The following is a 14,794-nucleotide window of genomic DNA, read 5'->3' as shown; positions in this document are numbered from 1 at the left end:
AACATCAAGAGTCAGATGCTTAACCGACTGAGCTTCCCAGGCGCCCCACCAAGAATTTTTTTTAAATGCAACTTCCTCAGATTTACTGGTTCTCAGTTCTGACTGCACATTAGAATGCCCTGGAAAGTTTTGCAAACATACCACTGTAAGGGTATGAATGAAATTCTAAATGAATTTCTTCTAAATGAAATTAATTCCTTTGCAAAAAGGCCCAGCTACTGATACAGGTCTGAAAACTTCCCAGGATCCTAATATTTACTCAGGGCAGAGAATCAGTTTTTTGATTCATGTTCTCCAAATAACTCAATTGGATTCCATTAACTGCCTTTGACAAACATTAAAGAATAATTTTTTAAAGGGATAAAACCAAGACTCTCATTCAAATATAAAATGAACACATGTCGAAGATTTTATTTAACTTGTTAGTTAATGAGGGAACCAATAAGATGTTACAACTGGTTCAAAGGAGAATGCACAGAACAGACAAATAAAAGTCAGGGATCAGGGGCACCTCGGTTGAGCGTCCAACTTCGGCTCAGGTCATGATCTCACAGTTTGTGGGTTCGAGCCCCGCATCAGGCTCCGTGCTGACCACTTTCTCCGAGCCTGGAGCCTGCTTCAGATTCTGTGTCCCCTTCTCTCTCTGCCCCTCCCCCACTCACGCATTGTTTCACTCTGTTTCTCAAAAACAAATAAATGTAAAAAAAAAAAAATTTAAAAGCCAGGGGTCAGCCAACTATAGCCCTATAGGCCATGTCCAGCCTAATGCTTGTTTCTACACAACTAGCAAGATAAGCAGATTGTTATTTTTATTTCTGCACAACCAGCAAGATAAACATGTTTTTATTTTTGTTTCTAGAAAATATCAAAGAATTATAATATTTTGTGACATGAAAATTGTATGAAATTCAATTTCACCACACACACAGCCCTGCCCATTGGTTTACTAGAGCTCCTTTAGATCTACAACAGCTTAGTTAAGTCATTGCAATAGAGACTATAGAACCTATACTGCCTAAAATATGTACTATTTGGCTCTTTTCAGAAAAAAATGTGCCAATCCATGATACAGGCAATCAAGAATGCTGACACAAATTTGCAAATTGATCTAAAACTTGTCAAAATCCACCCAGCAATAAAATAGAAAGCTTAGAATCATCTCTCCCATAGGAGGGAAATCAATGGCATCTCCATCCTGGTAAAATTTGCTTGCATCTCTGAGAACTTGAATTATTTGCATTGCCATTACTTCTGTATAGCTTATAGAGTTTTAAAATAGCCCAAAGACCACAAAAAGCACAGAACCCTCTAAAAGTACCTAACCTCCAAAGGTCTGCCAGGTGATGCTCGGTATTTTCTTGAAAAGACACCTAATAATCTTTTTTTTATGTTTGTTTTTATTTTTGAGAGAGATAGAACATGAGTGGGGGAGGGGCAGAGAAAGAGGGAGACAGAATCCGAAGCAGGCTCCAGGCTCTGAGCTGTCAGCGCAGAGGCTGATGCGGGTCTCTAACTCAAGAACCTTGAGATTATGACCTGAGCGGAAGTCAGATGCTTAACTGACTCAGGCACCCCGACACCTAATAACCTTTTATACTCATGTCACAATCTTTCACAATTTTTCCCAGCGTGAACTAAACTACATTAACTTTTTTAGGACATTAGAGATCTACTCTGGACAGAATTCATTTTATTCCAATATGCTTAGGGCATGGCCAGGCCCTATTTCATCACACATCTCTGCTTCAGGAACTTGGCACACACCGGTGACTGACCACCACTAACTGACCTCTGACTTCCAGCTTCTCATTCACAGACCAAACATGAGTCATTATTGGGCATGTGCAAAGTACTGTATTTAAGATGCTCCCAAATGAAAGACCCAGACTCTGCCCTCAGAGAACATATACTCCTGGCACAGGCATTTCCAAGCCAATAGAGATACTCCATTTTAGGTCCAATTCATCTGTGATTTTATAGCTTCCCACCTTCCCAAAGGAAAATGCAGCATCCTTCTAAAATTCCTATCCATAGTGCATTGCTTTCATTGACTGGTAGGAAAACAACTCTGCAGTAAAACCAAGTCTGATCATCCTTTAAAATGCATGCTTAAAGGGCGCCTGGGTGGGTGGCTCAGTTGGTTAACTGTCCTACTTTGGCTCAGGTCATGATCTCATGGCTTGTGGGTTCGAGCCCTGCATCAGGTTCTGAGTTGTCAGCACAGAACCTGGAACCTGCTTCAGATTCTGTGTCTCCCTTTGTCTACCCCTCCCACTCCCCACCTCTCTCTCAAAAATAAACATTAAAAAAATAAGTAAATAAAATACATGCTTAACTTTTAAACCAACTTTATTTTCATTTAAACTGTTGAATATTTATTGCAATTAAGAAAATCATCATTAAACTTACCTTCAGTATTTTTATGATATTCTTATGAATATTTTTTGTGAAGTAACCAGTTTTCCAAATTTGCACTGAAATGTTTGCCTTATTTTAAGAAATAACACTTGCTTTGATCTTAGCAGTTCACAATCAAAAATTGCTTAAGGTCGTTCTCTGAAGAGACTTTCCTGAAACCAGACTGGCATCTCCAACATACACACCAGTTTTTTTCTGCAAATGAGCACAGCTTGTGGTTTAAAGAATTGCACTTGTTAATTTTGCTTTCTTAGATCATATTTGGCTTTGCTCCTCACCACATCCCTAAAGCCATGAGCACAAGTCTTCTTACCAGCTTTATTTCACAAATGCAGATCTACCAGCAAATGAAAATCAGGTCTCCCTTTTATGCTTCCCAAAGCACTGTGAGTGTCCTCTTTCACAACACCTACTTGTGATCAGATAGTTAACGCTTGAAGACTGAATGTTCCCTGAAGACAAGGGCCAAGTCTGTTGTGTTCATCATCCCACCGTCAACAGTCCAGGAAGATGGGTTCTGGAGTCTAACTATGTGCCTCCAAACCTCAGCTCAACGCCTTGCAGCCTTGAGCAAGTTATTTAACTTCTGTCTGTGCCTCAGTTTTCCATCTGTGCAATGGTCATTATAGTACTTATTTCATGGGCTTCTTGTGAAGATTTAGTTAATGTGTACGATGCTTAGAACTGTGCCTGGTATGTACTAAGTAACAAAAAAATAGGAGCTATTATTATGACCTAGCAAAATGCCTGGCACATATCAATATGCAATAAATATGTGTTAAATGAATTAATGATTGAGTGAAGTAAAGGAAGAACTGAATCAAATATTCAAACTTTCTAAGTCTAATGCCTTTTTACTCTTCTGTGCTTTCTTGAGTATACAGAAAACTTACTTTTAGAAAACAAGTTTCCACTAAATTATCAAACAATGATTCCACTGATTCTCTATAAAAATAATCAGTGGATTAACTGAAATTTTCTTTTCTGGGTTTGCTGCTCCAGTCCTTGACTTAAAGGCAACATGCCTTTAAAATAACCATAAAGTCCTCTCTAGCAATTCATTTAAATCACCATGTTATACTGCGACATAGTAGGTGTTTAATAACTGAGGAATGATTGGTTTAGGGAATCAATGAAAAATGCATACCTATATATAATTTATAAAATTAGAGCTTAGAGCAGTGTGTAAAACAAAATATACCAGATAATTAAGGATACAATTTTATTCATACTGTTACAATAGGGAGAGCAGTTCATTAATGAGGAATGTCTCAAAGAAAAGCATGGATGGGTTTACTGTTGGTTTTTTTTTTTTTTTTTTTTATTTGAGTATAGTTGACACACGATGTTACATTAGTTTCATGGGCACAATTTAGAGATTGACAGGTTTATACATTATACTGTGTTCACCACAAGTGTGGCTACCATTGTCTTATTATATCACTATTACAGTGTCATTAACTGTGATCCTTATCCTATGCCTTTATTCCCGTGACTTATTCATTCTATTGCTGGAAGCCTATATCTCTCTCTTTCCTTCACCCATTTTGTCCACTTCCTTCTTGCAACCATCAGTTTGTTCTCTGTATTTATAGTCTGGTTCTGCTTTCCATTGTTAATTCCTTTATTTTCTTTTTAAGGTTCCATATACGAGTGAAATCATGTTGTATTTCTCTTTCTCAGTCTGACTTATTTCACTTGGTATAATACCCACTAGGTCCATCCATGTTGTCTCAAAGCAGGTGGAGTTCTATAGAATCAAAGGGAGTCATCTGTGAGGCTTATGGGAATCTCGGGAAAGCGTAGACAGTAAGTCTTCCCTAAGTCCTATGAAGAAAGGTGATTCTTTGCAGTTAGCCCTTTCCCAGAACAAAAAAGATGGTGGGGAGATTTCGGAAAGCAAAAGGTTTGAGATGAAGGCTTGTTAACCATAGCTGTTTTCTGGAAAAGCTCAGATTAAAGTTCAACATTGTCAGCAGTAATTTTCAATGGGGCAGTTTACTACTGTACAGGGATATGAATAACAGAAATTAAGGGTCATCAATGACCCTATTAGAGACTGTCTACAATATAATATTTTGTGTGCTTTCCATAGTTCTAAATTTACATTTTATTTTATCTTAATCTTTATTACTTCCTTAGATATATATGAAGTTATTAATAGAGAGAAAAATAAATTGATTATTTCATAAGCCAGAAGTGGAAAAACACAACCTTTTCAATAATCTTGGAATAAATAATTCAGAAGTCCTTCAGAATTGAAATATGACCATGCTATTAGAAGTTACAACATCGCTGCATGTCATAACCATGTAACAGTTACTTCATTTGTCCTAAAATGTTTATGTATTCAGAGAAGACAATCAAACATTTTATTAAGGCCACCAACAAATGAAGGAAAGACATAGATGGGCTTTTTCTAAATGCATCTTCACAATCGCCTTATACAGGGCTGACTTTAATTTTTTTTTAATGTTTATTTTTTGAGACAGACAGAGAGAGAGAGAGATGGGGGGGGGGGCAGGGCATAGAGAGAGGGAGACACAGAGTCTGAAGTAGGCTCCAGGCTCTGAGCTATCAGCACAGAGCCCAATGCAGGGTTCAAACACAAGAACCACAAGATCATGACCTGAGCTGAAGTCAGACGCTTAACTGACTGAACCACCCAGGTGTGGTGCCCCTACAGGACTGATTTTAAAATGAAAGTTGTTAGAGATAGGTTACTCAGAGTGAAGAGAGAAGGTAATCAGGTGCGCTGCAGCCCGAGCTGTGTAGTTTTTATATTATATAAGGCAGAGTTTAAGTCTAAGAATTCTCAGATTCAGGTTTTATTTAAGTGAGGGAAAGGTGTAATAAACTAAATTGCAAAAAAAAAAATGTACCTTTGTTGATTGATGATTTGGGAAGAAGAACGCACCATAATAGAATACATAGATGTGCATATTTCATTCTAATGGTGACCACTGGTTGAGGGGACGCTCATCTTTGTAGCCTTAGGCTGCCTCTCTTAATTACCCACTTAAATCAAATCATTTGAGAAGACATAATTAGACAGATACTTCAAGACTGCAGTAATTCACATCAAGTAGCCAATACAAAGTGTATAATCAGTTGGAAAAACATAAAATGGCTTAAAGTAAATGGAAAGGTTTTTTGTTTTTTTTTTTTAAATATGCCTGTATAGTACCTAGAATATAACAGGTGCCAAATAAATATTCCTCAATCCTGCCACCCAAGACTAGATTTTTTTTAATTTTTTTAACATTTATTTATTTTTGAGAGACTGAGTATGAGCAGAGAAGGGGAAGAGAGAGAGGGAGACACAGAATCCAAAGCAGGCTCCAGGCTCTGATCTGTCAGCACAGAGCCCGATGCGGGGCTCGAACTCACAAACCAAGGTCATGACCCGAGCCAAAGTTGGACGCTTAACCAAGCCACCCAGAAGGCCCCTAAGACTAGATTTTGAGGCATACCCTCATAGAAACACCTAACTAAAATAGTAAGAAAACACAATAAAGTTCCCAGGGTTTACAAATTAAGATTCTTACCATTTTCAGTTTTAATACAGATATTATTTTAACATTATTAAAAACCGTAAAGAATTGATAGTAAAATATTTTGTTTCTGTCGTATCTCTGCTTAAGACTTTTACTTAAAATGTAGATACATTTGAAAAAAAAATTTTAAAGGGGCACCTGGGTGTCTCAGTCAGTTAAACGTCTGACTTCAGCTCAGGTCATGATCTTGCAGTTCGTGGGTTCAAGCCTTGCATCCGGCTCTGTGCTGACAGCTCAGAGTCTGGAGCCTACTTCACATTCTGTCTCCGTCTCTCCCTCTCTCTGTCCCTCCCCTGTTCACACTCTGTCTCTATCTCTCAAATATAAATAAACATTAAAAATAAATAAAATAAAATAAAATGTAGATACATTTGAAATTTCACATTCTCTCTCGATAACCATGAAGCTATTTTTTAATCTGAGGTTTACAAAAACCTAAAAATAATATCTGTGAGAAAAACAATAGACATATATTTATGTTGAATGACTAAACAATAGGCTTTTTAAGATGGTAATTACCATTATTTTCCAAAAAATAATTCATGCTTATTATTTAAAATGTTAAAGGATGGAGAAAATTACAAAAAAAAAAGTGAAATAAAGATGCTGCAATTTTGCTACTCAGAAATAATTAAATGATACCTATAATTTCAGATATCTCTCAATACAATTAAAAAGATAAAAGGATAGATTGAAGTACTTGTACAAAAATGGAATTTTTCTGTAATGCCATCCTAATAAAATGGACTGCACGTAATTTTACTTGACTTTAACAGAAGAAAAAGAAACTGAAATGAAGAGCAAAAAATTGCTCAATTTTAGATAAATATTTCCTTACTTCATGACATATTCATTCTTAAGAGATCCCTAAAGAAAGACTACCTAAAATATCATCTTGGAGTCATTATCATTTACATTATATGTACCAACACTAGACAGCATCTTTGATGTACTGCTATGAAAGATAAATTTATCAAAACACTCATAGTCCAGGGACGCCTAGGTGGCTCAGTCGGTTAACCATCTGACTCTTGATTTCAGCTCAGGTCTTAATCTCACAGTTTGTGGGTTGGAGCCCCACGTGGGGCCCTGCATTGATAGTGTGGAACCTGCTTGGGATTCTCTCTCTCTGTCTCTCTCTCTCTCTCTATCTATCTGTCAAAAATAAATAAGTAAGCTTTAGAAAAAAACACTCATAGTCCAGCCATCTTCACCCCCCTACATCCCAAGTTTTGGTAGTTAGGTGAGTATTTTACAATTGTCACATTTCCTAAGTTTAGAATTGGTTCTGCAGTCACAATTCTTATGGCTTCTTGGCAGATTTCCATATTTAAGTGGATTTAGCACTCTCTCTCTCAAACCTTCTACCACAGCTTCTATATTCCTGAGTTCTCTGTTTTGATGTGTCGTTTAGCTAGCTGGGATGTATCATGATATAATTGGGGTTTCTTTAATTTTTTTTTATTTTTGAGAGAGAGAGAGAGCACAAGCAGGGGAGAGGCGGGGGGGGGGGGGCGCGCGGAGAGGAATGATCCAAAGCAGGCTGTGCTGACAGCAGCGAGCCCCATGTGGTGCTCAAACTCAAGAACTACAAGATGGTGACCTGAGCTGAAGTCAGATGCTCAACCCACTGAGCCAGCCAGTCAGGTGCTCCAATTGTTTTAAGAAGGGCTCATGCATGTCACAGTTCCTGAGGGCTTAGCTACTAAAAGAAATACTATTTCTCTATTCACAATACTTCTAACATCAAATGTGTGGAGGAGTTTTTAATATCAATCAATATTCCAACTCTTCAGACACCAATTGGCTATTGTGCAATTTAGTATGACACTAACTACTCAGAGTTGGTGCAGACCCCACAGGTTAAGGGCTCAGCTCCACGAGACTGCCCCCACTTCAGATGCAAGTCCCAGACTATTACTTGTACTTTTGATCAATGAGCTGTAAGTATCCGTCAATGGATGAATGGTTAAAGAAATTGTGATGCAACGCAATATTATTCAGCCTTTAAAAAGGAGATTCTGCCATTTACAACAACATGGATGAAACTGGAAGACATTGTCCTAAGTGAAATAAGCCACATACAGAAAGAAAAAAAAAGCTGCGTGATCTCACTCATATGTGGAATCTTAAAAAGTCAATACCTAGAAGCAGAAAGCATAATGGTGGTTACCAGGGACAGGGAGGTGAAGGAAATGGGACGATATAAAGGATATAAGTCACAGTTATATAGGATAAATAAGTCCAGAGGTCTACTGTATAGCCTGCTGACTGTGGTTAATAATACTGTACTTAATATTGAAAATTTGCTGGCAGTAGATTTCAGTAGCTTTCTCTTCACAAGGAAAAAGATGGTAACTATGTGAGGAGATATTTTAATTAGCTTGACTGTTATAACCATCTCACTATGTATATGTATGTCAAATCATGTTATTTAGCTTAAATATATACAATTTTTATTAAAAGAAATAAAATTTAGAAAAATGAAAATAAATTGGGGGTTCCAACAAGCACCTTCTCAAGTTTCATAATTTGTTGTAATGGTTCACGGAATTCAATGAAACCCTTAGCTGCATTAAGGCATTATAAAGGACATACTAACAAATATAAATGAACAGGCAAGTGAAGAGATACATAGGCTGAGTTCTGGAAAGGTCCCAAGTGCAGGAGCATTTGTCCCTGTAGAACTGGAGTGCACCACTTTCCTGGCACATGGATGTATTCACCAACCCAGAAGTTCTACAAAAACCACAGTTTAGGAATTTTAATGGAGGCTTCAACACATAGGCATGATCAATTATTAACAATCTGCAGCCCCTCACTTCTCCTCAGAGGATGGGGGATAGAAGTGAAATTTCCAACTTCTAATCCTGTCTTGGTCATTCCAGTGGCCAGCCCCCATCCTGATGCTATCCAGGAACCCACCAACATTCACCTCACTAGAATGAAAGATGTTCCTATCACCCAGGAAATTACAAGGGACTTAGGAGCTCTGTGTTAGGAAGTGGAAGAAGAGACCAAATGTATATTTCTTATTATATCACAACTACTTACTAGCTATAACTTTCAAATGTGAAGGTCAACTTGGTTTTTGGAGTTACTCTGCCATTTTTACTGATGTCACTCTCTATTATTTCTTAGAACTGCATTTGAATATACAATTATCCCAAATAAGCACTTATTTTTTTTAGATCAAGTCATATTAAAGTGTTCTGAAAAATACAGCAATTCCCTACTTCACATCTCCCCACTGTGCAGTCCCACTTACCAAAAGTAGTCTTTTGACTCAGTTAGCAATTTCTTCTGGAATTTACTCTTCCCATAATTTTAAATGCTATGCATTTTTGAGTCATCAGTTATGTATATCATTTATTGTCTTTCTATTCTTGTCAATAAAGGTTTATGTTTCTTACAATACCATTCTTCTACCACCCCATCTTCCCAATATGGTAATGACTTATTAAATCAATATTCATTACTTACATATTCACCACTGACCTATTTGCTCTATGTTTCCTTTCTGTTTTCCTAGAGTTAATGTTTTCTTTGATTTTTTTATTTGCTTAGTTTTCTTTGTATTTAATGTCATTATTCTCAAACTTTCCGCTGAATTTTCTAACATTTTTTCACATCAGGTAATGTATCACTTCCAATGTTTGGAGACCTTCCTCTCTGTCTAGACTGCTACTCCCTAAGCCTACAGAAAGCTGTCCCCCTGAAAATTCCCTTTGCTATCATCCTTAGAATTTCCTTGGCCTTCTTCTGAGTTGGATTCCCTGATCCCTAGACTTCAGGCTTCCTCTCTCTGTGTTTACTATCTTGTCTTTTGGAGCATATCCTCCAACAGTTTTGTCAAGTTAAAAAATTGACTGCAATAGCAGAAGGTTTGATGATACAAGCATTCTATATACTTGTCTCTTGAGACACCTGGGATACCTATCTCCTTGAGAGACCCCTTCACCACCTTTCAGGGTTTCCCTAAGTTTTTTTCAGTATCCCATTTCTTCCTATTTCTTGGTTTACCATTGTTTTAGGTGAAAACATCCTTTAAACGGGTATCTGGGAGGGATTTTTTGAGGCTTTGAGTGTTTGAAAATATTTTTTGTCACCCTCACACTTAATTGATAGTATAGAACGCCATCCTAGCCATGCTGCCCTCCCAGCCAGCTGTTACTGAAACATGAAAAACACCTTTCTTTCTTTGGCTTGCTCATTTGCATTTGCCGCATGGCTAAACTCTCTCACCTCCTTCAGATCTTGCTCAAATATTAGATTTTCAGTGACCGCTGTGTATACATTGCCACCCCAACATTTCCACCCATTTCCCACTTTACTTTATTTCCATAGCACTTATCACCACTTGGAATACTACATATTTCCTATTGTTTACTTGTTTACTTTCTGTCTTCCTCTACTAGACAGAAAGCTCCTTGGGGCCAAAACTTTCAACTCTTTTGCTCACTGATATATTCCAGTACCTGGAACAGTGCCTGGCACATAGTAGTCCATCAGTATTTATCTGTTCAATGCATGTATAATAAACACTTATTTCCTGTCCCTATAATATGCCAAAAGGAAGGTAGTAACTTTCTTGTCATGATAAATAAGAATGGATTAGTTTGATATAGAATTAAGAATTGCTGGTCATGCCACTTGAAGATCTGAAAGAGATTGTGGAATCTCTTTTTAGATTTTTAAACATAAAATAGATGGCTACTGATGTTTATGACATAAGTGTGTGTGTATCTTTTCCTAGAAACATTTAAAATATTCTTTCATCTGCACTTGTCTGTCACACTTTGCTCATTTTGTGCTTTGCCTTCCTCTGGTTACCAGTAGGGTTTCTGGCTGCCCCCACTGTGCTCATCTTAACCCATTACTGGCTTCTCTCACTGTGGACTTCAGCTTAACCTGAGCTCATCTACTTTGGTTTAGACCAATGTCTCTGCAACCTTTGCTTTTAGACAGGTCTCCCATGCAGAAAGTGACCAAACTAACCATTTCCTCTCTACCCAGCAGCTGGGATTCTAACCAGCAACCTCATCATGGACACTGACATATAAACACAACCCACACCCTCACAGGAATCCCACACACACTGTAATATAAAAGCTAAAAGTCATGTTATTATGACTCTGCTCATTTTGCATACCTCATGATAAAGTAAATGGCTTTCAGTGCTTGACTTCTCTGTTGCAGTGTAAAAACTTCATGTTGAAATGGCCTGTGTCACTGCCATGTCTAATTTCTACATAAGGATCTAATGAAAAGATCATTATTTAAAATACATTTAGAAGTGGTGCTGAGATGTGACAATATTTTTATTTCAAAAGAATGACCTATAGCCTTAATAGATTCAGTCTCAAGCCAAGAGAGAGTAGAGTTTTTTAAAACCACACTTAAGTAGGACTGCTAGAATAAGCAAAGAAAAATACGAGATGCCCAGCTAAATTTGAATTTCAGATAAATAACGAATAATTTTCATCTAGTATTTCATCTAGGAATCCTACATTTAAGTAGCCAACTGTTCTGTCAGTGAAAGGACTTCTTTAGGTTTATTTTGAGTGTAAAAGATGAGTGTTAAGGTGCTACAAAAGGAAGGAGTTAGGAATTCACTTTTACTGGTTGATGACATAAGGCAGTGGACCATTTTAATCTGGCTCACGTCTATACAGTAACGAAAGTGTGAGTAATAAGATGCTGGCCCAGAAACAGAATGCAGATTTCTATCATTGTGCTTCTTCCCAGACCCTTATCATCTAGAGAAGCAGCAACATCACGTCATAGGAACACAGGTTTATAAGCATTTATTTCCCCATGACACGAAGAAGTCCAATCAAATCACGGATAACCCTCGAAGCCTTTTCGTTTACTCATCCCAGATCCTTCTATGGATGTCTTAGCCAGCTCAGGCTGCTGTAACAATATATCATAGTCTAGGTGACTTAAATAGCAGGAATTTATTTTTCAGTGTCTGAGGCCAGGAAGTCCAAGATTAAGTTGCCAGCTGATTTGGTTCCTGGTGAGGCACTTCTTTCTGGTTTGCAGAAAGAAGGATGCCTTCTCTCACGTGGCAGAGAGAGAAATCGTCTCTCTGCATCTCTTCTTATAAAGGCACTAATCCCATTCATGAGGGCTCTACCCGCATGACCTAATTACCTCCCAAAGACCCACCTCCAAATGCTGTCATATTGGAGATTAGGGCTTGAAAGTATGAATCTGAGGGAGATGCAAATATTCAGTCCATGGCAATGAAGATTTGAATAAAACTGTGGTGTGTATCCAGAGAGATCGTGGATGTTAGAAAACACCATTTATGACACTTGAATGAAGTATGGGTAAACACACCTAAGCATTCTCCCCAAGCGAGAGAAAAGAGGGTACTTCTCTGAAATCTGGGTACAATTCACCAGCAGGCAGATTTTATTTTAAGAAACTAATAAATATAATATGATTCTACCTTTCAGAGCTGTTTATCACTTGGAGTTTCAGTTTGGGTGATTGCACTCTAGTAAATTAGCTGACTGAGAGTCCAAAGATTATATCTGCATCCAGACAGTCCATTCATCATGCTTAGCATTTGGATTTCAACTCGGCTTTCCCACATATTTGCCAAAATGCTGCTGAAGTGATCACAGAAAGCTCCTTGTTTTGATCTGCCTAATGCCTTAAATATTGTCAGTGGCTCTGGATTTAGGTTTATTGGAATATTTTAATAACCCACCAATCTCTTATCTGAAAGTTTCATATAACCACTTTCTTAGTTCATAAATACTTACTGATTTTAATCTTGTCCCCAAAAGGGAGTAGACTTTGGTGGTTCAATGTGTTCCCACCCAAGGAAGAAATGCAAAGTAGTGGTAGAAATTATCAAGGTATACTCATGTAAAAGTGAAGAGATCTTTCAGTACTATCAAATATTTAACAAGATGTATAGCCAATACAATGTTCACATTTTATGTGTCACCCACACCTTTACTTTTGCAAAATCATTTTGCAAATTGGCAAGTTATTCAGTCAGATTATCCAATATTGGAAAAGCATAATTTAAGTTTTAAGTGGTAAAACTACCAAAATGTGTTCACTGGTATCCAAAAAAATCCAGATGCATAAAGTGCAGGCTTGCATGACTGGAAGGTGAATAAAATTTCTGGGCCCAAACTGCATAGCTAATTGGCTGGGAGTTCCAGATGGCAGTGTGGGATCCAAATATGTTCCAATGCCATCTGTGTTTTGGCAACACCTGGTGACCTTGTCAGTTTTTACCAGCTGGTCCCTAGGTGTGTTGTATCTGGCTAGGCAGAAATTCCCGAAATTTTAGGTTACTGGTGGTCTTTTAGTGTCATCTTCCCAGAACTATTTGGGCCTGAACAAGATGGGTACAAGGACCCACCCTTTCTCTCCCTAGGTTTGGACAAGGGACTATCTATCCTTTCAATACCAATTTCTTGTTCTTTAAATGTATGACATTAAAACAATCAATGCAAATGCTGTTTGTTTGTTTGTTTGTTTTTTTAAGTTAAGTCTGACTTTGGATTTCCTTTCTTTCTTTCTATTCTTTGTGGAAAATACTTGGACATAATGAATTGGACTCGGAAGGTTTTTCCACAGACAGTTCTTGGTCTCCACCTGCTTCCCTATCAGACACTCTACCTTTCTTTACTGCCTCAAGCATCTTCTCTCTGACTAACCAAAGTGTCACAGACATAATGCCCGTCGACCAAACAGTCCTAATCCCAGGACTAACCATCCCCACAGATGATTATTCTACCATCAGCCAATCGGCTCTGGAAATTTCACAGCCATCTGCATCATCAGACAGCCAGGAAATAGTGAGCGACTTAGATGTAATGGATATATCTGATGCTCCTGCCTCCTCTCAGCTACCAAGATTCAGTGGGTATGTTTCTACCCCGGACCGTTTCTTGGAGAATATCACACCTAGCCCAGCTTTACAGTACATCACCACTAGTTCTATGACCACTGCCAGCAAGGGCCAAGAGCTGGTAGTGTTCTTCAGTCTGCGAGTCGCTAACATGCCCTTCTCCAACAACCTGTTCAACAAGAGCTCTCTAGAGTACCAAGCTCTGGAGCAACAATTCACACAGCTGGTGAGTAAGCACTGCTTCCGATTCTCTTTGTGTTCTTCCTTTCTCTGTTGTTACCTTATAATATAATCAGTCTCTGGCTTGAGCAGTGAATGTTGAGAGAGACAAGCCTCTGAGATAGCTGTGGCTGAAGGCATTCAGCTAAAGTGTGGGGATGGATTCAGATCCAATAAGCAAGTAAGTTCTGTGGTCGACACTCCGGACAGACACTGCCACTCAGCCTCATGAGATCTTACCCTTAAGGTCTTTTCATTATAGTTCTTACTTTTGTTTAATTTTTTAAATGTTTATTCATTTTTGAGAGAGAGAGAGGGAGAGAGAAAGAGAGACAGTGTGAGAGGGGGAGGGGCAGAGAGAGGGAGACACAGAATCGGAAGCAGGCTCCAGGCTCTGAGCTGTCAGCACAAAGCCCAGCACAGAGCTTAAACTCGCAATCTGCGAGATCATGACCTGAGCCAAAGTCAGACACTTAACCAACAGAGCCACCCAGGCACCCCCATTATAGTTCTTCCTATTTTAGTTTTCCCAGGGATAGTACATAGCCATTCAAGCATGGGATGTGGAATTTAAAAGCAATAGGAACAAACTTTTCCTAAGTTATAACGCCACAAGCTATTTTCCAGCCATCAAAATGGAAGGATTCAAAATTAGAAAGGTCCACAACAGATAAGGCCAAGACTTCAAGTGTAAGGACTCTTTTCTTAGCTCTTC

The 14,794-nt window shown here is 38.2% G+C and overlaps 1 protein-coding gene across 3 annotated transcripts in view; it reads left to right on the top strand.

Moving 5' to 3' along the window:
• IMPG1 (interphotoreceptor matrix proteoglycan 1) overlaps positions 1-14,794 on the top strand; it is a 137,375-nt gene that overhangs the window by 93,029 nt on the left and 29,552 nt on the right. For all 3 annotated transcript variants that reach the window (XM_045498833.1, XM_045498832.1, XM_045498831.1), the window contains one exon: positions 13,575-14,086. In XM_045498833.1, coding sequence (XP_045354789.1) covers positions 13,575-14,086 — 512 coding nt within the window. The remainder of the gene's footprint in view (positions 1-13,574; positions 14,087-14,794) is intronic.

Source organism: Leopardus geoffroyi, chromosome B2 (genome assembly GCF_018350155.1).
Source record: "Leopardus geoffroyi isolate Oge1 chromosome B2, O.geoffroyi_Oge1_pat1.0, whole genome shotgun sequence".
Classification (NCBI taxonomy): domain Eukaryota; kingdom Metazoa; phylum Chordata; class Mammalia; order Carnivora; family Felidae; genus Leopardus; species Leopardus geoffroyi.
The sequence above is the reverse complement of the archived record's forward strand: the minus strand, read 5'-3'. Positions and strand labels throughout refer to the sequence as shown.